The sequence below is a fragment of the Pleurodeles waltl genome, chromosome 5, assembly GCF_031143425.1.
Source record: "Pleurodeles waltl isolate 20211129_DDA chromosome 5, aPleWal1.hap1.20221129, whole genome shotgun sequence".
Taxonomy (NCBI): Eukaryota; Metazoa; Chordata; class Amphibia; order Caudata; family Salamandridae; genus Pleurodeles; species Pleurodeles waltl.
Genome location: NC_090444.1, coordinates 197,520,661 through 197,545,165, shown reverse-complemented (window position 1 = coordinate 197,545,165; position 24,505 = coordinate 197,520,661). Strand labels below are relative to the sequence as shown.

Here is a 24,505-nt window from a genome sequence, read left to right as displayed (position 1 = left end):
ATGTGCCCCAGGGGTGAAAGCGATGCGCTTCACAAATCACTGATTGATTGATCGATTGAGGTAACAACCAGTCTAGAATGGACCCCTGGGTAATATAGTAATACCATCCAGAGGTAGGTATTTTTAACCCACCTAAGACCCCATCACTCCTATCCCTCTTAGTATTCACATTGATGAAACTATAACAGTGCCCCCACGTATTCCGTCGGTCGCAGCATGCCTCGTCCTGCAGCAGAACAGGAGGAAACCCAATGATGAAGCACGCCACCAAGGGGTAACCCTGGTGGGTGAGTTTTATTCACACAGAAAAAACATTTTTTCCACCCTGTGGAAGTTCCTTTGGGCTGGGCTTTTTTGTAAAAGTATAAATATAATTGAACAGGGTCAAAAGAAAATGTTCAGAGAGTAATAGCATTTCTGTTTAAAAAGTAATGTAATGTTTTATGGGTCTGTATGCTTGGAAATTTACTTTAATAGTCTTATATCAACCCTAAACTTAACAAACATGTCAACGAAAAACGTCCACGGTCTTCATTCACTGAAATACTAGACAAAAGTGTAAGATCCGCTGAACACCGGCCCCTGTTCTGACACTGAGCTACATTAGAGCCATTTTCAATACGTTACATTGGCGGTGCGAAGACAGATGTAGTAAGGAAACCTGCAGGTTTTCTTTACCAATAATTTACACAGACCATGATTGCGAGTAAAAAATAAGGGTAATTCAATCAGTTCAACTCAATATCTCAAATATTGACGTTTTGATACGGTTATTTTAGAACGTGTTGATTGGAATCGCAAATCCATGGCTATTTTTGCAACATAAGTGAATATAATAAACCTGTCAGAGATAATTACTGATTAAAAATTCTTGGCCGAGCTATCCTCATTCATTGACAAATCAACTGTTTCTCGATTTGACGATGAGTGCCACAGGCACCAATAGCATTCTATTTTATTGATACGGTACAGGAAACTAAAAAACAAGCCTTTTCAAATTCAGTTATGCCATGATCCAGTCATCTTAAATGTGATGTAGGGCTTTTTCTAATGATGGAAATTGGTTTGATGTGCAGCACTGCAGGACTCTTCAGGGTCATCTAATATACAGCCTAAAGCAAAGTTCCTCTGTTAAAATTATTTTTAGGTCTGGCTTAAGGACGGCTTTAGTTGCGTCGACAGTTTTCTCCAACTCTCTGTTTAAGTGTCATTCACGTTTTGCTTCTGCTCACGAGAGCATTCAGCATCTAGCAATGAGTCATCCCACGGAAGCCACTGGCTCTCTTCACTGTGAGCGACATGTGCATGTGCACATCTGCCAAAAAGTAGTCCACTTCAGTACCAAGATTGATAGATAAAATCTCTTCTTACATTTCATGTTTTTTAGGTTAATTCCACGATTCGCCGTTTTACGTGTTTTTGCACTCAGGTGCATGACGCCTTTTGACAGTGACTTACCACCTTTATTACATTTAACGTTTTACGCCTATCAATCATGTTTGCCATATAAAATGCAGGTTTGCAAGGCCAGACCTATTGCCGTTGCCATTGCTTGTTATGGTTTTGTCACCACATTGGGCTGGAGAGAACTGGATGGGTGAAAGTGAAACTACGCTTTGAGGAAGTTGGCGAACTTAGCATGAGAACATTAACTTTTCCTCTTCCTAGTTTTTTACGAGTGTGAGGGATAGTTTATGTTTATTCATTCACTAACATCAAAAATGACGTACAAGTAGATCTCGGCGTTATGCGTAGAGACACTGATATTTGTTTTTTGATGATGGGTGTTTATTAATTCTAAATGCAAATTATATACACAGACAAAGATCCAAATAATGCATCCATTACAAAAATGAAAAGGTTTACAAATACATATACAGATTTAATATAAGCAGGGTGAGCTGACAAAAGCACAGATAATCAGGAAGCAAAGCTCGACTGAAATGTAGATAGATACTTAGCCACAAGTGGCAGTGCAGTTGGTACCTCATCCTCACCGCCATTAAAAAACAGTACTTTTAATGCTTTGTTAAGGTAACATTGAAGCAATGCTACTTAGGGTATACACAAGCATACCAATCCTCTTGCATATTCGTGATGGCCTTTTTAAAGTTATAGCATTTTGTAAGAATGTATAGTAGTACATTAATAGGAGCTAACAATTAGGGTGCCACTCTCTAAGTAACAACATGTGTGTCATAGTCAAATAATATGAGCTAGGTTGCTAGGTTGCTTGTCGTCCAAGTTACTCTACAAAGAGAGGGAAAAATAGAGAATTTTAGAGGGATGACTGTGAACGACAGGGCTATTTTATACTGAAGAGTTCTCAATAACATGAATAAGACAACAATGTTATGTTATGCCTAGGCCTTCAACCCCTGTTCACATGCTCAGAAGAGCAGCACATGGGTAGAGGAGTAATGAAAGGGGCACACACAACTGCGTGATTTGGTCACCCACCCCCAACATCTTCATTACCCTCATCTCTGACAAGTGAGAACAAATGAGCTGTCACATACAATCCGCTTTGAGCACGCTCTGCACTATCCTGCCGTTCCCCATTCAAAAATAAAAATAAAAAGCTGGTGTGCTGTCACCCATCACCACCACGCTCATTATTGCCCTTCTCTCCCCACATATTAAACAAGCATTTACAATGCAACAGGTCTCACATTTGTGAGAGTTAGAGCTATTGGAGTTGTAAATGACAATGTCTTTTAGCTATGAGTTTTGGTTTGGAGTGTAGTGGATGTATGCCATGTGCCACAGCAACACTCCCAGGCCAGTCGCCGCAGGAGAGAGGACACAACAAGGCCGCCATCTTGGGAGTGTTTTTGCCTCATTCCTACAGACTGGCTGTGATACCCTAGAGATGCAACCCTTTCTAGTTTGCTTACCTAAAATGTTATAGCACCAAACAAGCCGCAAAGAGGCACCGTTGTGGCATTTAACCCAGAGAATGAGGGGATCAAAAGAGTTAGGAGCAAAGAAAAGGGGGCAGCCATACATTTCTCTGTGTTAAACCTTTAAAGGAATTATTTCTCTACATTGGCAATACCAGCCTAACTTTAAAAAACATTGACTGTATTCAAACAGAATAACAGAAGAGGCAGCTTAACTGCAAATGCATTATAGCGATTTTGTTAAGAATGGTACCTGATATACAACACTATGAAATATTACCAAGCGCTATATTAAAAAAAAGAGTTATTCCCGGACTGCCCCAACACACACCAGACAAAGAACACTAAGAGAGAGGATGTAGCATAAGGGCCAGAGCTGCTAAACTTGGAGTGGGGAACATGGTTCATGTCTTGTTGTCTCAACATCCTGCGATACTGGGCACATTTTTAATCTCCCCTTGCTACCGAAAAAAAATGGTTTTTTTTTTGGCAATGTAACCAGTGCTCATGTAAAGCACTGTCATACCTTTGTAGTGTTTGCACTAACTGAATCCTATTTGAAGAGGCCCAATTTACATCGAAAGGCTACATGATTTTTACTCTCAGGCTTGAGGCCGTGAATTGCTTGGGTCTGGAGTCACAACTCCTTTTCCACCATTTTGGAGACAACACCTTTCCCCATCTTCTTGCCTATAACTATGTGCTTGGTTGGTGACCCTCTGGAGGTTATTACGAGCATGTACAATCGCCTAGTGTTAAGCTCTACTCAAGTCAGGTGGTTAATGCACCCACTGCAGAGGTCTTGACAGAACAAGAATGTCACAGATTACAATCCTGACATAGTTTTCACTTCTTCATCTCTGCAAGGTCGATGCTAATGAATTATAGCGATTTTGTGAAGAATGGCACCTGCTTTGCAGTGCTATGAAATCGCAAAACCTGTATAACCAAGCTCTATATAAAAAAAATGAGTTATTCCCAGACTGCCCCAACATGTACAAGACAAAGAATCCTAAGGGAGAGGATGTGGCATAAGGGTTAGAGCTGCTGACCTTTGGAGCTGGATAACACGGTTCGAGTCTCGGCACCAACTCAATATACTGTGATTCTGAGCAAATCGCTTAATCTCCCCTTTCTACCAACAATGATTGTGTTCTTGTGTAATGTAATGAGAGGTCATGTAAAGTGCTGTACTACCTTTGTATCGAGTTCCTGCTACATAAAACTGCAAAAACAATAAATAAATAAAGAGCTCCAGTACCTTCATGTCAAGTCCATGCTACATAAAACTGCCCCAAAAAAAGGACCCAACAGACATTGCAAAGAAACAGCAAGATGCCCAAAACCAAGGAAGACGAAGAAACAACATACTGCCATGAGTAAAGCAGCAAGGCAAATGAAAAAATAGTGAACCACACTAAGATACTTCCTGATTGTGCAATAATCCATGTAACAGGGTCAATCTCCAAAGCGGGAACAAAACAGCCTCAGGGAAGGTCAAACTTAAAGCATTTACCAACGACATCGGGGATTTTTTGAGAGGCAGGCTCAGGAACAAATTAAAGAGATGGGTGTGGTTAAAGCCCACAGAATAGATTACCGCAGGTCGAAAAGCAGCGATTGCGCGCTTCTATGCTGTTTTGCTACACAAATGACTGAGCTGAAACACTCATGCACTGACAAAAATCTCTGGAATGCGCTTCTTAGTCCAAAGAAGACATTTATTATTTCACTAAGCAAGGTTCCTAAAAGGAGATTAGCGTGCTGAAAGCACAGGTTCAAAAATGGTCACAGCAATGAAATAAAAGAATGTACAAATGATTCTTCACTGAAATATACACAGCAAATATATGTATCTATACTATAGTGCAAAGCAAATAATGAATTACAAAATATGCATCACCATGAGAAAAGGGCATCACTGCTTCATCTCCCTCCTATTCAGCCTCAGATCGCCAGATCCCTGTATCGATCGAGGAGAGAGAGAGATCAATTATCCTCACAGGAAGGATGGAACACTCCAGCGTCCTGGATGTGCCTGAGATCTGCAAACACTCTGTCTCCTCGGTTCATCTGGTCTCGGCCTCTAATACTTTGAACAAACAAGAGAGGAAAATTCTAGAACTTCCCTCTCATTGCAGAAGTTTATTTATTCAAAAAATGCTGATTGCTTTAGACAAGCTTTGAAAATAACACGTCGAGAGTTGGCCACAATCCCAAGGTGCCAATTCAAAACAAGGCCGTTCCCTGCCGTCCATGTTCATTCTTATCAGCCTCAGCCCTTGGTGGGAAAAAAACATGAAGAATAAAAACTGTGCACATTGTACAATGTTGAAAACTACTTGCAGCTTTTAATGCAGCAGTGACTAATGCTAACTTAAAGTCAATAGGCAAAATGAAGTTTGTGGTCACTAATGTGACAGTGTACTGCTAGGCTAAGTGCAACATGGAGTCAGTGGCCAAATCTCACATATCATTACATATGCTCAACCTAAAAAATGTCTGGGGTCCTGCTTTCCACTCACACCACCCACTGAATTACCCCACTCTTGTCTAGCAGACCACTAAAATTGGTACCCTGCTCTGTCACATTTCTCTCCCTACACCACCTAACTCTTGGACAAATACCTTGCCATTTGCTACACACCCACCACTTTCTGCACCCCCCCCATTCACCTTCCTGTTGAAGTCATGCTCTCATCTAGCCACGAAGCAGACAGCAGGTGCTGCAGTGACAGGCTCTGTGAGAGAGCCATTAGCAAAACTTTAAAATCCCAGCCAGCATAGGCCAGCAGAGACTCGTGGCCCACAGAGAGCATGACCATTGGTGCAGGCAGCATGCCGCCTCTGTTCTCTCACTTCCGTCAGGTATGTGGAGGCCCCAGAGAGGAGGAAAGAGGCAGGTGACACCACAAGCTGCTATTCTATTTCATCACTACTGTCTCTGGAGTCCTGGTCTAGGCAAGGAAAGTTAGAGCCTTACATTATGGTGTAGCAACAAGTGTGGAACAACTTTTGATTCCTACTTTAGCTAAATCACTACTGTGATAACTATATTTCAAATCTTGTTATTCATGCTAATGGTTCTCTATGAGAGCCGTACAAACCAATTACGTATTGGAAAATATGAGGTCCCAGATGACCACAGAAAAGTAGCTGTAGGGACAGCATATCTTAGTATGAGCTCTAGATCACAAACTCCTTCAGACAGAAAGCCTAAAAGGGTAAAAAAAGCACCCTTAATGTTTCTAAGATGAACTCAAATAGAGTGATACGACAGTATCCACAGCAACAATAACAATAATATTTTGCATATAGTTGTAACTAATTATTTAGAGCATCTACACAAACTGTAAAAGCAGTGACCGAAAGAAACACAGAAACTATCACAGGTGGGCGCTTTAAAAAAATCACCTTTCATTTATACAGCTTTACTGAAAACAGACTGTTAAAGATGTCAGGGGATTACTACAGTGAAACTATACCTGAGAAACTGAGAAAAGAGAGTAACTGATTGAAAAGTGATCAGAAATGAAAAACACGATGGCTGCATTGACCACAATGATTTGTAGTCTCACTGAAGACAAAGACAGGCAGACAGAGGTACAGATCCACAGGTTATTAGTTTGTGTTGGTTTTCTGGGTGCTATCACAAGCTCTGCTGATGTTTGTTTAATTCGCTTTTCCCACCACATACCTGATGTTTCTAAGAGTTATCAATACCAGCTGTTACCATGGTTATCACTACTAAGTTTGACCATCTTGGAAGGCATAGAAGTCTGTATTGTTTTTGCTTGGAGCCGAGCGACCTTGTAACATCCAGATCAGAACCAGCGTGAGTGTTAGCTCATTAAGACATGGGGATTTAGAGCACTAAGCCATAAAGAAGAAGGACAGGTCCTATCCTGAAACAAATTTGTTAAGGAAAATAAAATATCCATTGAAATAAAAAGATGGTTGGGAAATAGACCTTGTGCAACCAACATCTTCAGTCCTATATAACTTTATTATGAAGCGCAAATTTCTGAAGACTTGTGCTGCAAAGGTTGGCACAATGTCTTGTTGGCTGTATCTCCTCCCCAGTAGGATGAGTTAAATACCAGTTCTTACTTTAGAAACAGTGGGAATTATGAAGAGACATTTTTGACAGGGTGCAAATGATTTACAGTGCCAGACACTCGCTTCGCAAGTACTCCAACATTTTTTTATCTTTTAATGCAGATGGTCAAGGAGTGCATTCAGTGAAATAATTTATTGCAGCCTTACATAAAAGAAGTATAATATCTCAGCAACCCTCCTTTCACAGCACCAGAGCTAACAGAACTCATTAGCAAAGTTGTACATACATGAATAAATCTAAAAGAAAAATGACTTTAAATTTTGACTACTTTCATAGTGACTGCAATCCACTCCTCAATTTGCCTTTTCCCTAAAGCTGATGAGAACTGACACACATACTTTGGTGATTTTACAGAAGGCAATTTGAATGGGATCAAACAAGATAATAGTTATCAAAATTAGCTTGCTGCTTTCTATGATCTCTTGCGACCACTCGGGAATGTTTTCATAAGAAATTTACATGTGAGAATAGGTGCCTGCAGATATTTTTGTGGGATTAGAGAGTGAATTTAGCTACTTACCTTAGATATGACTTGTAAGGAAAAGCCTCAGAGGACTGCTCTGAACTGAAGGACCAAGAAACTCCTGAGAACAGGGGCACTGTTCACCTACAGCAACATTTTTGCAATTTTGAAGCAACTTTTAAAGAACTCACTCTTCCCGCCAGAAGCGTGAGACTTCACCCTCTACACCCAACGCCCCCGGCTCAAACTCCAGAGAACCAACACTGCAAAGAGGACTCCCAGGTGACTGCGACCTCATGAGTAACCTGAGACGACTCCCTACAACCTCACAGCGACACCTGCCGTGAGGTTCCAGAGGCTCCCCTGACCGCAACTGCTTGGAACAAAGAACCCGACGCCTGGACAAAGCACTGCACCGCAGCCCCCAGGACCAAAAGGAACCAACCTCCAGTGCAGGTGTGACCATCAGGCGACCCTCTGCCTAGCCCAGCCAGTGGCTGGCCCAAGAAGCCCCCCTCTGCCCTGCCTGCATCGCCTAAGTGACCCCCGGGTCCCTCCATTGCTTTGAATAGCAAACCTGATGCCAACTTTGCACACTGCACCCAGCCACCTCTGTGCCGCTGAGGGTGTGTTTTGTGTGCCTGTTTGTGTCCCCCCCCAGTGCTCTACAAAACCCCCCTGGTCTGCCCTCCGAAGACCCAGGTACTTACCTGTTGGCAGACTGGAACCGGAGCACCCCTGTTCTCCATAGGCACCTTTGTGTTTTGGACCCTCCTTTGACTTCTGCACCTGACCAGCCCTATGTTGCTGGTGCTTTGACTTTGGGGTTGCTTTAAACCCCCAACGGTGGGTTACCTATGCCCAGGAAACTGAACTTGTATGTGCCTTACTTACCTTGAATCTTGTGGTTCTAAAATAAATTAAGAAAATATATTTTTCTATATAAAAACAATTGGGCTGGAGTTAAGTCTTTGAGTATGTGTTCCTCATTTATTGCCTGCGTGTACAACAAATGCTTAACACTACCCTCTGATAAGCCTACCGCTCGACCACACTATCACAAAATAGAGCATTAGAATTGTCTAATTTTGCCACTATCAACCTCTAAGGTGAACCCTTGGAATCTGTGCACACTATCTCTCACTTTGAGATAGTATATACAGAGCCAACTTCCTACATGACTGTGGTTCAGTCCTTTTGGCATTTTTGTCAGTGGTTACTGGGTCATATAGGGAGAAAAGCTGACGAAGATTGTGGTCTTTCTATGCCTTTGAAGTGCCTTATGTATGCTCATCACATAACTATTTAAACTGTCAGGATTCCTATTGGGGTTGAGAAGAACAGCTCAATTTTTATACACAAAACATAATAGTTCTCTATTTCTTCAATAAGTTGTTTCTACTTATCTTGTGAATATGTGATGCGGTACAGTCTGATTTAAAAAATGGTAGTAACACTTAAAAAAGTGGAACAAGTATTTTTTCCTCAATTTGTGCAACATTTAATTTAGATTAGCTACTAGAGAAATTCCTGGCACCATGATAGGAAGTGGAGAATTTACACTTATGGAGGAAATAGCATTATATTTGTAAATGTATTTTCCACCAGAGTTAGCCAGCAAGTGATGTAACAATAAAATCATCATGCTGTGTTCAGGATTCTCACTATAGCATCTTCCCATTTTCTATTGCACATGGATTAGTCTAAATAGCTGCGATATTGGTAATGCATTTATTGTTGTTATTCTAATTGAAGGTGAAGTTGGGTCAGGAAAAGGTTGAAGTAGCACACAACTGATCTATATATATATATATATATATATATATATTTTTATATATGGCTGGTATTTTTCTTCAAATTCAACCACCTCAAGACTGATGCTTTTAAGGTTTTCTTGTGATTTCAGAAAAAAATTAGTAATTTACTAGAGTTATGTTCTCTCCTTTTGTTTCATCCATAGTTTAATCCCTGGGAGAACTATAACTGTGAAAACTAAGTTTCATTAAGTGCTCATGTAATAACAGTAGATAACAATCCACATTAAGCTTATTGCTATTATGTGTAGGTATGGAATGCCTGGGGAAAGAAAGGTCCCAATTAGAGACATGGATTTTAAGAAGAAATATGTGCCTGAATTTAGCTACTTCTAACACAAACTGTTTGAAAGCACACAAAATGTCATATTAGTCAATGTTTTTGAAACTATTCTGCTTTATTTCGGACTTTTGGTTGGTTGGTGTTAGAAATGGGGTCTCTGGTTGGCAGTCAGTTTGCACTCTGTCCAAGCCGGTATGGGACCCTCACTCTACTCAGGGTAAGGGAGGTACACACCTAGGATAATCCCTGCTCACCCCCTTGGTAGCTTGGCACAAGCAGTCAGGCTTATCTCAAAGGCAATGGGTAAATATTTGTACCAACACACACAGTAATACAGTGCAAATACCACAAAAGCACTGAACACCAGCTTTGAGAAATAGGCAATATGTATCTGAGTAAAACAAGACCAAAACAACTAAAATCCAACAAACACAAGCAAAGTTATGAATTTTCAAAGACTAAACTTCAACATAGTGCTTAAAAAACACAAATGCTTCAATTTGGGGTTATCACGGTGTTGTGACGGTGTCATTCCCGACAATCTGATGCCAAAGGCGCCGGTCAAGCAGTCGCACAGACCCCAGGTAAGTATCTTTAGAAAGTGAGGAAACAAGCCAGTGCACGGAGCCGGGGAAGCGAGGCATCGCTGTGAAGTGTCGGGTCCTTACTGAGGAGTAGTGGATGAGGCAGTGGTAGTTACTGTTAGAAAGGGGGTCTTTGGTTGGCAGGCAGGTTACCCCCTGTCCAAGCAAAGACCCTCGCGATAGTCAGGGTAACCCCCGCTCATCCCCTTGGTTGCTTGGCATGAGCAGGCAGGCTTAACTTCAGAAGCAATGTGTAGAGTATTTGTATGAACACATACAGTAACTCAGTGAAAACACTACAAAATAACACATCACAGGTTTAGAAAAATAGATAATATTTATCTAAATAAAACAAGACCAAACAACAAAATTCCGACATACACAAGTCAAGTAATGAATTTTTAAAGATTAAACTCAAAAATAGCACTTAGAAACACAAAATACTTTGATGACGTGATAACACAGTGTTAGAAATGGGGTCTTTGGTTGGCAGTCAGGTTACCCCCTGTCCAAGTAAGGGCCCTCACTCGAGTCAGGGTAGAAGAGAATCACCCTCAGCTAACCCCGCTCACCCCCTTGGTAGCTTGGCACGAGCAGCAGGCTTAACCTCAGCGGGCTAGGTGTAAAGTATTTGTACCAAAACACACTGTAACTTAATGAAAACACTACAAAATGACACAACACAGGTTTAGAAAAATAGAAAATATCTATATAAACAAAACAAGACCAAAACAACAAAAATCCACAATACACAAGTCAAGTTATTAATAAAAATGCAAAAAGAGTCTTTAAGTAGTTTCAAATACACACTAACGCTGTCAGCATGAAAAAGTACCTTGGGTGCGTCAAAAATAACCCCACATGGGCGAGTGTGCATCAAAAAGGGCTTGCGATGCATTGATTCCACTGACGAGTGGGACCTTGCGTCGTTTCGCCTTTCGCCAGGTTGGGGCGCGTCGTTTCTTCTCTCTGCAGGAGAGCGATGCGTCGATCTGGTCAGCCCTCTCGGGTCCGGGCAGGCCTTGCGTTGTTTTTCCACACCCAGCAGTACTTGAGTCGGAAATCCATCCGCACGATGATTTGAAAACCCGCAGAGCGGGTTGTGATCTCGCAGCCTCCGTCAGCAATGCTGTGCATCGTTTCTCCTGCTCCGTGAGTTGATTCTTCGGTCGCGTTTCCTGCAAGCGATAATTCTCAGCTGCGGAGTCAGTGGCGCGTCGTTTCTTCAGCCGCAGATCGGAGTCGCATCAATCTTTTCCCCGCACGGAGCTCTGTGCGTGGATTTCCTTGTCTTTAGGCGGCCCGCTTCTCCTTTCAGGGTCCCAGGAACTGGATGGGCACCACAGGGCAGAGCAGGAGTCGCTCCAAAGACTCCAGGTGCTGGCAGCAGAGAAAAGTCTTTGCTGTCCCTGAGACTTCAAACATTACATCCTATGGAACTCGTAATGCGGTGGGAGGATATCCGTCACATTTGGTACGAATTAAACCCCTCCGCCAAAGTTGTAATCAGGCCCTATATGTCCTACCTTAACCATTCACTGCACCCTGCCCTTTGGGGCTACCTAGGGTCTACCTAGGGGTTTCTGACAAGTAAGAAAAGGGAAGGTTTAGGCCTGGCAAGTGGGTACACTTGCCAAGTCGAATTTACAGTTAAAACTGCCCATACAGACACTGCAGTGACAGGTCTGAGACATGATTACAGAGCTACTTATGTGGGTGGCACAACCAGTGCTGCAGGCCCACTAATATCATTTGATTTACAGGCCCTGGCACCTCTAGTGTACTTTACTAGGGACTTACTAGTAAATCAAATATGCCAATCATGGATAAACCAATTAACCATACAATTTACACAGAAAGCATATGCACTTTAGCACTGGTTAGCAGTGGTAAAGTGCTCAGAGTTCAAAAGCCAACAGCAACAGGTCAGAACAAATAGGAGGCAGGAGGCAAAAAGATTGGGGATGACCCTGAATAAGCAATAAAGTCCAAAAGGTCCCCTCACAGGGTGGCCATAGATGAGCTCAAAGGAACTAAACCCAAGTCCCTTTCGAGGCACCTCCCTGTAAGCGAACAGAAGGCATGGCAAGACGACGTCCCACTTCCGCCTCAAGGGCTTTGACAGGCCCATAATCATGCCTTTCAAGGTGTGGTTGAATCTCTCACCCAGACCATTACTTTGGGGGTGGTAAGGGGTGGTGAACTTGTAGGTTACCCCACACTCCTTCCACAGAGACTTCATATACGTGGACATGAAGATGGTACCCCTATCAGATACCACTTCCTTGGGGAACCCCATGTTGGTAAAAACCCCCATCAAAGCACGACCCACCACAGGAGAGGAGATTTACCTCAGAGGAATGGCTTCTAGGTACCAGGTGGCTTGGCCCACCAAGGCCAGGATGAACCTGTTGCCCATGGCTGGCTTGGGATCCAGAGGCCCCACAATGTCAATACCAACCGTCTCAAAGGGAGTACTAACAACAGGTAAAGGTTGGAGGGGAGCCTTACATTTTCCCCCACTCTTGCCACTTACCTGACAAGTTTGGCAAGACCTGAAATGTGCATCTGAGTGCCTGCGTATTAGGGGCCAGTAAAAGTGGGTGACAAGCCTCTCAAAGGTCTTGTCCCACCCCAAATGTCCAGCTAAACGCACATCATGAGCCAGCCCCAGTAGGAAGGCCCCGAAGCACTGCAGTACCACCAGCACACAGGCTGACCCAGGCTCAGAAACCTTAGGCTCACTATACAGGAGATCATCCTTCCAATAGATCGGTGTGATCCTGGCTCCTTGCCAGCCGCCTGGTCTGCAGCCTGTTGCTGCAAAGCCTCCAGAGTAGGGCATGTCCTCTGTGCTGCACAGAATGCTTCCCTGGCGGGCCCCCCTTCCTGCTGCCACTGAGACAGCTCAGGGACCTCACCCAGTTCAGCCACCTGTTCCCCTGTAGGCTCCCGGGCGTCACCCTCAGGCTCTGCCTCCTCCTGGACCATGGGAACTTCTGGGGCCGGTTTCGCGGCCCCTGCCCTTCCTCTTCTTGGCAGTCCCCTGGCCACTGTTTCAGGCTCCAGGGGCTCTTGACTACCCTGATGGGCTGCCATTGACCGGGTGGATATGCATACCCACCCAGGCAGAACCAACATCTCCAAGTGAGACCTGTGTTCCACCTCCTTCCAAGGGGAATCCTCCAGGTCATTGCCTAGCAAACAATCTACAGGCATGGTTTGACTCACAGCTACCTTCAAGGAACCTGAGACCCCCCCATTCAAAGGGAACCTGCGCCACTCAGCACAGGTGCTCGGAGTTGTCCACTGCAACTACTTGGTGAAGTAGCCGGGGATCAATCTGCTCTTCAGACTCCAGCTGACTCCTCATTGTAGTCACACTGGCTCCTGGGTCTCTCATAACCTCCACCCTCTGTCCATTGATGGTCACCCACTGCCTATACTTTTTAGTGTTCTCAGGCACGAGGGTTCAGTGGACCATCTCACTGTCCCCTAGTGAGACAAGGGTCATCTCAGCTGGTTCCCACCCACTTGGAACCAACTCCTCCATAAGTGCTACACTAGCCGAACCCTGGGGCTGCGCACCAGTGGGTGCCAGTGTACTCTTGGGGCATTTGGGGTCCCCCTCACATGACCCACTTGGTCACATGCATAACACTTATGTGGGGGTTCCCCCTACTACTGGCTTCCCTTTGGAGAACCATAGCTTCTTCTCACTGGGGGGTTGGGAATCTTTACCCTGGGAACCAGTTTGGGGCCCTTTAGAGAACTCCCCCTGTTTACCCTTACCCCCACTTTCTTCTGAGAGGGACCCTGCCCACCCTTAGCGTGGTCTCCCCGGTACCTCTTTTGGATCCTGGTGCTCTCCCAGCAGTCCGCTTCCTACGCAAGCTTCCTGGGATCAGTCAGCTTGCTGTCAATCAGGTGCTGGCGCAGCTCTGGAAAACAAACTGTACAAGTGTTCTCAAGCAATTACATTGTAAAGCCCCTCGTACGTTGTTACCTTACTGCCCTTGACCCAACCATCCAGTGACCTACAAAAAGAATCAACACATTACAACCATGTTTGGGATTTCTTCTTCTTAGAGGACCTAAACTTGTCCTTGTACTACTCAGGGGTGAGACCATACCTTGTGATCAGGGCATCCTTCATGATAGGGTAGGTGAGCCCCTGGGGATCCTCTAAGGGTGTCAGGGTGTCCATTCTATTGAACTCGAAGTGCTTCCACAGACCCGCCCCCCAATGAGCTTCAGGGACCAGATTCATATGGAGAGCAGACTCATACCCCTTGAACCACAATAATATGTCATCCTCCCTCTTGTAATCCTTCATAAGGTCCTTAAGAATGTGCACCCCCCGCTCAGGCTGCACTGTGTTATTGCTGCCACCATCCCTACTAGATTGGCTCCTCTGATCCAGCTCCCTCAAGCTGAGCTCATGACCCAACAATAACCTTTTCTCTTCTATGACCATCCTCATTTTCTCCAACTCCAACTGGTGAGCCCTCTCTGCCTATCTGTGCTGCAACTCGTCATGGGTTAGACCCTTGGATGACACACTGATACCTGCCCTGGAGACTCTCCCCCTGGACATAACAGGCCCACCAACTATACCATTGTGAATACTCTGCGCCTCCTCCTCCTCACCCTCATACTCGTCCTCTGTGAACCCCACAGCTTTCTTGCCTGTCAGCCAGTCCCTCAGTGCCTTTTTCATCTCCTCCTTCCTGGCGGTGCTCTCAGTGGGACAGGTAAGATCCTTAACGAACTGTTTCAGTTGGGCAACTGTGTAACTCTCCAGTTTCCTTAAATCAAAAGCAGCTCTAGCTGATGCATCTCCTGACTGAGACATGATTAAGAGTTAAAAGTGCAAAGTTCCAAAGGCAGAAAACAAGTTCCCAAATGAAGTTCCAAAGTCAATAAAGGATTACCACCAAATGGCAGTAGGGAAAAATGCCCCAAAAAAGGGAAAAAGCAAAATCACAAAGACAAGTAGTATGTGGTCACGTAATGGTTAATGGTCTGCGCTGAAAACAGTAGTGAATATTTAAACACTGTATGTCAAGTACAAATACAAGTCCAATCCTCACCGCTGATCACCAATGTTAGAAATGGGGTCTTTGGTTGGCAGTCAGGTTACCCCCTGTCCAAGCAAGTCCCTCACTCTACTCAGGGAAAAGGAGAATCACCTTTGGTTAACCCCTGCTCACCCCCTTGGTAGCTTGGCACGAGCAGGCAGGCTTAACTTCAGAAGCAACGTGTAAATTATTTGTACTAAAACACAGTAACTCGGTGAAAACACTACAAAATGACACAACACAGGCTTAGAAGAATAAATAATAGTTATCTAAACAAAACAAGACCAATACGACAAAAATCCAACATACACAAGTCAAGTTATGAATTTGTAAAGATCAAACTCAAAAATAGCGCTTAGAAACACAAAATTCTTCGATGAGATGATAACACGGCATTGTGACAGACTAGTTCCTAACAATCTGACACCAACGGGGCCGGGTACAGAGTCACGCAGACACCCATGTACAGTATCTTAATAAAGTGTTAAACAAGCCGAAGGGCAAAGTTGGGGATCGCGGTGTCGCTGAATTGCAGGCGGAGTCGGTTTCGGTGCTGCGGGGCAAAGGAGCAGAGGTGTCACGAAGAGGCATCGGATCCTTGCTGTGGAGTGGTGGAGGTGAGGCGGCATCGGTGCAAAGCGTTGAATAGTCGATATCTGGCAGTCACGACATGGTGCAGCGACTTCCACAGAGTCGCGGATTTTGGCGGGGCTACAGCGATGTCAGGCCCTTCGAGGGTTGTTGCATTCCAGCGAGGACCATGGAGTCTGCTGCAGGAGGTGTAACTGGATTCGGCAGCAGTTTCGGTCCGGAGTCATCCGAAGTCGGTTTTCTTGGATTTTCACCAGCTTCTCTTTTCAAGGGCCCAGGGACTGAATAGGGCACCACTTGTCAGGGCAGGAGCCTCAGCAGAGAGTCCAGGTGCTGGTAGGGGAAGTCTTTGATGGCCCTGAGACTTCAGAGCAGGGGGAAAGCTCAGTCCAAGCCCTTGGAGATTCTTCTCAAGCAGGAATATGCGACAAAGTCCAGTTTTTGTCCCCTTTCACCAGCAGAAGCAGCAACTGCAGGATAGCCCACCAAGCACAGTCACAGGCAGGGTTAGCACTTCTCCTCAGCTCTTCTCCTTGGCAGAGGTTCCTCTTGATTCCTGAAGTGATCTACTTTTCAGGGGTTTTGGGTGCTCTTCTTATAGCCTTTTCTACCTTTGAAGTAGGCCTACTTCAAAGGACCGTCTTTCTTGTTTGTGAGATTCTGCCTTGCCCAGGCCAGGCCCCAGACACACACCAGGGGGTTGAAGACTGGATTGTGTGAGGGCAGGCACATCCCTTTCAGGTGTGAGTGACCACTCACTCCCACCTCCCACTCCCTCCTAGCACAGATGGCTCATTAGAATATGCAGGCTACACCCCAGCTCCCTTTGTGTCACTATTTAGAGAGAGGTGCAAACAGCCCAACTGTCAAACTGACCCAAACAGGGAATTCACAAACAGGCAGAGTCACAGAATGGTTTAAGCAAGAAAATGCCTACTTTCTGAAAGTTTTCCTTAATAAGGAGATTGACTCTCGAGGTTAATTTGTGCAGAGTGAAAGGTTGTGAAATGAGAGCACAGGTGGCAGTATTTTGGCAAGTGATTGGAGAAACATTAAATTTATGAAATAAGGCAGTGATTGGGCATTATATGAGAGAAGATTGATGGATTCATTTAGAGTGATGGATGAAGAAGGATATTGTGATTAGTGTGGATTTAAAGGGGCTCTCCTGTCTATTGGTCCTGATGCAGACCCGTATGGAGCTGATATTTGGCCCAGGAGCCTGAGAGGGTCGAAACGTTAACGATATTGCCTAAGCCTTGATTGGTGTGATCTTTTGGAGAAAATTGGGAATTGGAGAATATAATTCTACTTTAAAGGAATAATATGATGATTTAATGTGGTTGAAGGGTTAACCAACAGGCTGTTTTTAAAGAAGTGTATATATTTTTGTGAATGATTCTTTGGAATGGTTTGCGGGGATATCTATTACTTCTCATCCTTTACTATAAACACAAGCACTTTATATCTCTTTTTTCACTGGTTTCTTTCTCTTTTATGATATGATGGGGGAGTTATAAACTGTGTATAGAGAAAGACATATGTCTGATAAATGCAATAAATTATGTTTTAAATTAATGAAGGGTAACGTTGTGTGTACATGGAATGTAGTTTGTATGGTGGGATGTAGTTATGCCTAGGGGTTGTTGTTTTTTTGCTAATTACTTTCTGAAAGTGGCATTTTCAAACACACAATCTAAAAACCAACTTCACCAACAGATATATTTTTAAATTGTGAGTTCAGAGACCCCAAACTCCACATATCCATCTGCTCCCAAAGGGAATCTGCGCTTTAATAATATTTAAAGGCAGCCCCCATGTTAACCTATGAGAGAGATAGGCCTTGCAACAGTGAAAGCCGAATTTGGCAATATTTCACTATCAGGACATGTAAAACACATAAGTACATGTCCCACCTTCAACATACACTGCATCCTGGCCCTGGGGCTACCTAGGGCCTACCTTAGGGGTGTCTTACATGTATAAAAGGGAAGGTTTAGGTTCAGCAAGTCAAATTGGCAGTTTAAAACTGGACACACAGACACTGCAGTGACAGGTCTGAGCCATGTTTACAGGGCTACTCATGTGGGCGGCACAATCAGTGCTGCAGGCCCACTAGTAGCATTTGATTTACAGGCCCTGGGCCCCTCTAGTGTTCTTTACGAAGGACTTATTAGTAAGCCAAATATGCCAATCATGGACAAGCCAATCACCAATACAATTCACACAGAGAGCACTTGCACCTTAGCATTGGTCAGCAGTGGTGAAAGTGCCCAGAGTACTAAAACCTGCAAAGCACAGAGTAAAAAATACAGGAAGCAGAGGCAAAAAGACAGGGGAAACCACACCAAGGATGCACGGTTTAACAGTTAGTTAAAGACTTCATTATAATAAGGTGCATTTATTATTCAAAGCAATGAACTGGTACTAGCCACATAATCACATTTTTTACTTTGATATACACTGTATGGTACTAAAGTGTATTAGTCAGTTTAGTTGATCATGAAGCATCACTGTCTAGTGACATCACCATTGTAAATACAGTATTAAAACAAGGCCAAAAAACAAATACATTTTTGCTGAATTCTGTTTGGAATCATTGTTTTCATAAAATAAATGACTACCATAACAAATTCAAAGAAGCACAGACTTGACTAGAGAGTGGTGAAGATGGGTTAATATGAAGCAAAATCACCTTTAGAAAAAAACATTGACTTTAATTGTGATCTCCTACTATAAGGTGTCTTAGATATCAGATGTTCTTGTTATGCTGCACTTGAACTCTGTCGTCAGGTTTGTGCTTCTACAACACTTCATTAGCTTCACATTGCATCACTCTGCAAACTCACATCCCCTGATGGATCCCTTGCCACAAGGGCTTTAGTGCAGTGATATCAGTCAAATTAAAAAAAATATTTTCATGAGTGGGTGCTTCAGGTACCCAAAGGTCATAAGGGAATGGCCATTTAGCTATTTATTTATTTATTTCATTGACATTTTTTTTGCACCACTTGATACTTGAAGACTGGTTCAAAGTACTAAGCAGTGTACATGAGGAGACGGAGGAGAACATACACAAGGCAAATGGGAAAATAGTAAAAGTAGATATTCTTGCTCCTGTTAGCCACTGCATATACTGTAGCAGTAGGACTATGTAAAGTGTCTTCCTTTGAACAGACAACAAGTGACTGGATAAATAGTCTATTAGGAGTCAATCTGTGAAATGGTATTGTCATTGGGCCAATAAGCCAATACATTTAGATATTCCAGTGATTCCGTTTTGTCTGGAAGTATTCACTCTCATGGATGTTGCCTAATGACAAATATGGCAGCAGAGGAGAGCTCTCAGCTCTTTCCGAAAGATGTAAAGGTCTCACTGAGTGTTCCATGACTTCAAAGGTCACTCAGCCCCAACTGGATGCGATTGACATTTCCAGCATTTGGGCCACCTGCACAGCCATGGAAAAATGGGCAGAATAAAACGGATTTAACAAGAGAAAACTTTAAAGGTTTAAATCTTTATAACTGTAGGGCAGTTTTGGATGTGGTTTGCAGACTGTAAACACTGTGTTGACAATCCCACATATCCCCTACAGGCCAGGAAGGAGAACCAAGCTCAAGATCCTGTTGAAGGCAACAAGAGGATAAAACTGAGAGTGTCATGGTGAGTGACCCATTTGAAACTGAGGTGTATATCGTCATTTGTAGAAAACATGGAATAATCATCTTAGTAGCCACCAACAATCACAAGATTTTTAAAAATTGATATGTTATTTAATAGAGTAGCAACTATTTGTCATAGCTAGTCAGGGCTGATAGACCACTTCAGGTACTGGCTTGGATTGCAAAAATATAATTTAAATGGCTTAATGACAACCCCACAGCCCAAATAAACTGTGAAATATTCTATATCCTCAGGAGAACGCGACAAGGATGTGTCCTATTACCTCTACATTTTCTCTAGGTTTTCCACTTTGCACCCTTTGCTGTGGGTGAGCATCCAAATTGTCAAAATAGTTTTCTCTAGGTATAATTACATTCTGAGAATCTTTCTTTTATCTAAGAATAGAACAACACTAGTAGCAATGGACAGAGAGATCATGGACTGTATATTGAGCAGGTGGAAAAAACACCCTTAAATCTGCTAAATTACATGCCAATGCAATATCTGGCAGTCTACAACTGCTAAACATGACTATTAGATCCCTGTCCTCTGGGGTAGACTAGCCATTCTCCCAGATGTTAACATATTTGAATAGATTGATAACAGGGACAGGGATGCAGAACTGGACTTTTATAATGCTCTGTTTCGCAAAAGCTTTCCAAACCTTTAAAGAAATTGATGATATCAAGGACTTTTGACTGACTATATTAAAGAGGATTAGGCTTCTCTACTTCATCATTATGATTAAGCTCTTCATGAAGTCAGATTCTGGTTTGCTTTTTTTAAAATGCTACATCATTGGCACTGGACACCAGTAAAATGGTTCAGGGCAAAACACAGGATGGCCATTTCAAGATGGCAAGACCCCAGACTGTGATTTGGTGTACGAGCTATGGCCCTGCCCTTCTCTGATTTGATACTGGATGGAAATTTAGGATGCAGTAACTGTGCATACAACTTACATGTTTCAACCTTCTGCCAGCCTGGCATTTTTCCATAATATATCAGTATCAGACATGGATGGCATTCCCTAACAGTAGAAGAAATGGTTGGCTACAACATTATTTATGGCTACTATCCATATCCACTGACATTAGAAAGTTTCTATGGTGCCAACCTTTAATGGACGTAGACACTTGTGAGGCTAGCAGTACATGAATATGTAAAATATAGATCACAATTCAAGAAATCATTTTTAACAGGACATAGGGACCTTGTTAGAGTCTGTCAATCCATGAAGCTCACAAAGTTATTAGATGAGTGACTTTCCCCGCCTGAGTTCCCTTGCCCAGATATATACCATAAATACTGCTTTCTCTCCTCCTTAACCACAATTTTTCCAAAGGGGATGACCATTTCTATTCAGCTCTTTCCTTTGCTCATCCTCCTCTCCTCGTCACCTTACCACCTCCAATGCAAACATTTCCCCACACCTCTATGTTGAGAATACACTTGCTCTAAATGTAATTGGAGATGTCCTCATGCTGTGCCCCAGACAGGAAATCTGGTACTATGCATATTTCCATTAGTAGAATGTTTTTTTATGATAAATTGTGATAAATGAGGTCACCCAACAGGTTCTGATCTCATTGCTCTGAATGTCATTGTACTATATTATAACTTGTTTAAAGATCAGAAGAATGGTTTCAGCTCTTGCAGACAAAAGATTAAGCTGACGCCAGTGTATCCAGTGCTAGTGTTCCAAGGCTATGTCTGGGGCACATGAAATCTGATTCTAGATACGGTGCACCTAACCTATATGTGCACAGAAGCAATTTGACCTCCTAGGATGATGTTCTGTTTAATCCTTGTATATTAGAGAGGCATCTCCACAACTGTACATTCAACTCCATTCGCTCTACAGTCGAACACTTTACTTTCCTGCTTTATAGCTAACATCCCTTTCAAGAAATAGACTGGCAATTAGACTGTGAAATGTATGGTCAACCTAGTGACGTGTAACAAATTCCACTATGTATTTTTAACCGTACATTTTTTTCAAGGATTCATTTAGAATTTTCACAGCTCATAAATAGCTATATAAACCATACCTGGTATTCATATTCTGTATAGGGTTTCAACTTGAAGTCTACATCCTGGAAGGAAGTGGAAGTCCCATTGTAAACAAGCACTGAACTCGAAGAGTTTGGTGGGATGGAAACTTCTCTTCTGAAAACTTCATAAAATAGAATTTTTCCATTGGGCTTTTGTGGGCTGGTCCATGCCACTAAAGGTACTGTCTTGAATCCATGGGATCCTGTCTGAACTTCAATCAAAGCATCTGGCTGCATTGCAGGTGGAGCCTCCAGTGTTTGAACAGTTGCCCATTCGCTTGAAGTGCAACCTAACAGTGTGCATGCTGAGATACGGACTTCATACCTTTTAAAAATGTAAAACATAAATTATTCAAACATGAACAAGTTACCACACAACATCTGACAGGACAAACTCGTAGCGCTTAAGGCTACCTTCAGTAGGTTGTAGTGCTATGTAAAGTCCTTAAACAAATAAATAACTAAAGGTGTCCACCCAAAAGATGCAGTTGGTCAGATTCACAAACAACTTATTTGGAGCAATTTGAAATGCGCCTGATTCCTAGAGCTGTACAGATCCTGAGATATATGAAAGATTTTTTAGATGACTGTTGAATCTTCAAAAGGCACTTAAATACATCTCAAGGACAGCTCTAGCTCCTAACCATCTGTATGAAGATCTGGGAAGCGCAATATTTACTACATTTGCTTCTAAGGTAAAACACATCTGGTGTAAGGAAGCCATGTCCTTATTAGCTCTAGAGAAAACCTGCATAATTCCATCAAACTTAGTGGAGACTTTATTTAATACAGCTTTGAAAATGTGTCCAGAAGGTTTCATAGCAACTAAATAGTAACAAAGAGCTCAAACAAAACAACATAAAGTCACAGTCAGTCCTATTTAATTCCTGAGATTGTTCACAGTAATGGCTCATTTCGTTAATATCTACAGAGCATCACAACAAATCCTGCCTAAAAAATGTATTGCTTTCAGCGATTTGTGTGCTGTTTGGACAATCAACCAGTACTGTACTCAAAGATGACAAATGTATTCATTACATCAATGCATATTAAGATTGGGAGAGCATACAAGGGTAGAGAGAGAGGCAATTGAGAGACAATGAAAGAGAGAAAAAAACCTAGAGTGAAAGAGCTAGTGAGGCAGAGACAGAGAAAGAGAGAGGGGCAGGGATGGAAAGATGGAAAGAGACAGGAAGAAAGAGAGATGAGAGAGAAATAAAGGGGGAGGCAGGGAGAGGGATAATTGAATGCAAAGGATAAGGACACTTGAGAAACAAGAAGAGAGAATTAAAGAGCAGTAGAGAAAAAAGGGAAGAGACAGAGAGGAGAGGGTGAGAGAGAATCAGAGAGAGGGAGAAAAGGAAAAAGATGGAGAGAGAAAAAGAAAGAAAAATGTAGTGATAAGTTGAAATATGGCTTATCCCTTCCAGAAATGACCCCCCCCCCACACTAGGGATTAAACAAATACAACACAGAATGTTCATGTTATTGTGTAGTTTGTGAAATATAAGCATATGCAATTTATGTCAGAAATGGGCTTAGTTTTGGAAGGTAGTATCCCTGCCAACTCAATCAACTCAGGTGATGTCAAAACACAGATCTGAGAGAAACTCAGCTCAACCCCTGGTAGCTATAGCAATCCTCAGAGAAGTGTGTGAAATAGTACAAACGATCCTAAAGTGAAAGCACAACACAATAAAATTGCCAAACCATTTTAGAAAAATAGAGAAACGGCAACAGTCCCTCACTCAATGAGGTCAATGAGACTGCTGACCCCACCCCACTCAGTGACTGACACTGGGCCCTGGCCACTTGAGGGCTTAGAACTGAAGCACCTATGTCTGAGACAATTAATAACGCTCCCCCTCGTCACAAGGGAGGGCCTCGAAGTGCTTTACCAGGCTGAAGAGGTCACACCCACAGGAGCTGTGACATCTTCAGCTTGGCAAAGTTCAGCTCAGGCAGCCAGGAGTCTGCGCATTTAGCACATATCTAGCTCTTGGCTGCCTGATCTGAAAATAAAGAGTGTCTGCCAGGTTGATCTTTGCTCAGTTTGACAGGCACTCTTCTTTTTGGGAAAGAGGTGAGCCCATTGGGATGGGCCACCGCTGAGACAAAAAACACCAGTTTGAGGTAGGCAGGCACCTATGTATAATTTTAGGCAGACCTCAGTGGAATGGAGGTCTGATACAGCAAATGAGTTGCCCCGGTCAAAGGTTTTACCTTCTGACATAGTCCTGACTGATGGGAAAGCTTCTTTGGATCAGCCCGAAGCCCCTTTCTTTCTAATGGCAGGATTATGAGTGCCAGATCTTTATCCAGCCAGGTCTCCTGCAGGGTCTAGTCCTCAGTGGAGTCAGGAGTTCTTCTGGTTTAGGTGACCCTTATGTGACCCTTATGCAGGTAAACAGGAGTCCAAACACTTGACCATTGAAGAGCAGTCCACCTGAGGGGGTTGTGGTGGAGATGTCAGATTTATTCTATCCACTGACCAGGGATTGAAGAAATTCTACCAAACAATTCTCAAATATTATTTTTCTCAGTCTGCCACTCCCTTTTGAAGCATTTCCTCTTTGCCATACTGCAAAATTACTATTACTCAGAAGCCTGTGTTGCAAGATGGTGGGACCCAGCTGCCACCAGTCAGGCCTGGCTCCAGCTTCTTAGCCACTTACCTACCTGAAAGGGTGAACACTAGTTTTCTCACTTACTATGACTGGAGCTTAACTGTCTGGGATGATGCTGGGGATAAAAAGAAGAAGGTCCCCTTGGTATCACCAAGTCAAAAGTACCTTTTGATCTGACAAGTGTTCCTTTTCACTAATTCAGCTAACTAATCCCTGCTAAGTGGTCAGCAGTTAACACTCTCTGGTCTTTCCTGGGCCCAGGGGCAAGTCATTGCCCTCTGAGCCAGTGCTGTCTTCTACCAAGGATGTGTATTCCAGCTC

At 43.2% G+C, this 24,505-nt stretch overlaps 1 protein-coding gene across 1 annotated transcript in view; it reads right to left on the bottom strand.

The window, feature by feature from the left end:
- Positions 1-24,505, bottom strand: part of USH2A (usherin) — a 3,586,186-nt gene that overhangs the window by 276,701 nt on the left and 3,284,980 nt on the right. Inside the window, exon 64 of the mRNA XM_069233891.1 lies at positions 21,555-21,882. Within this exon, the coding sequence (XP_069089992.1) occupies positions 21,555-21,882 (328 nt within the window). The remainder of the gene's footprint in view (positions 1-21,554; positions 21,883-24,505) is intronic.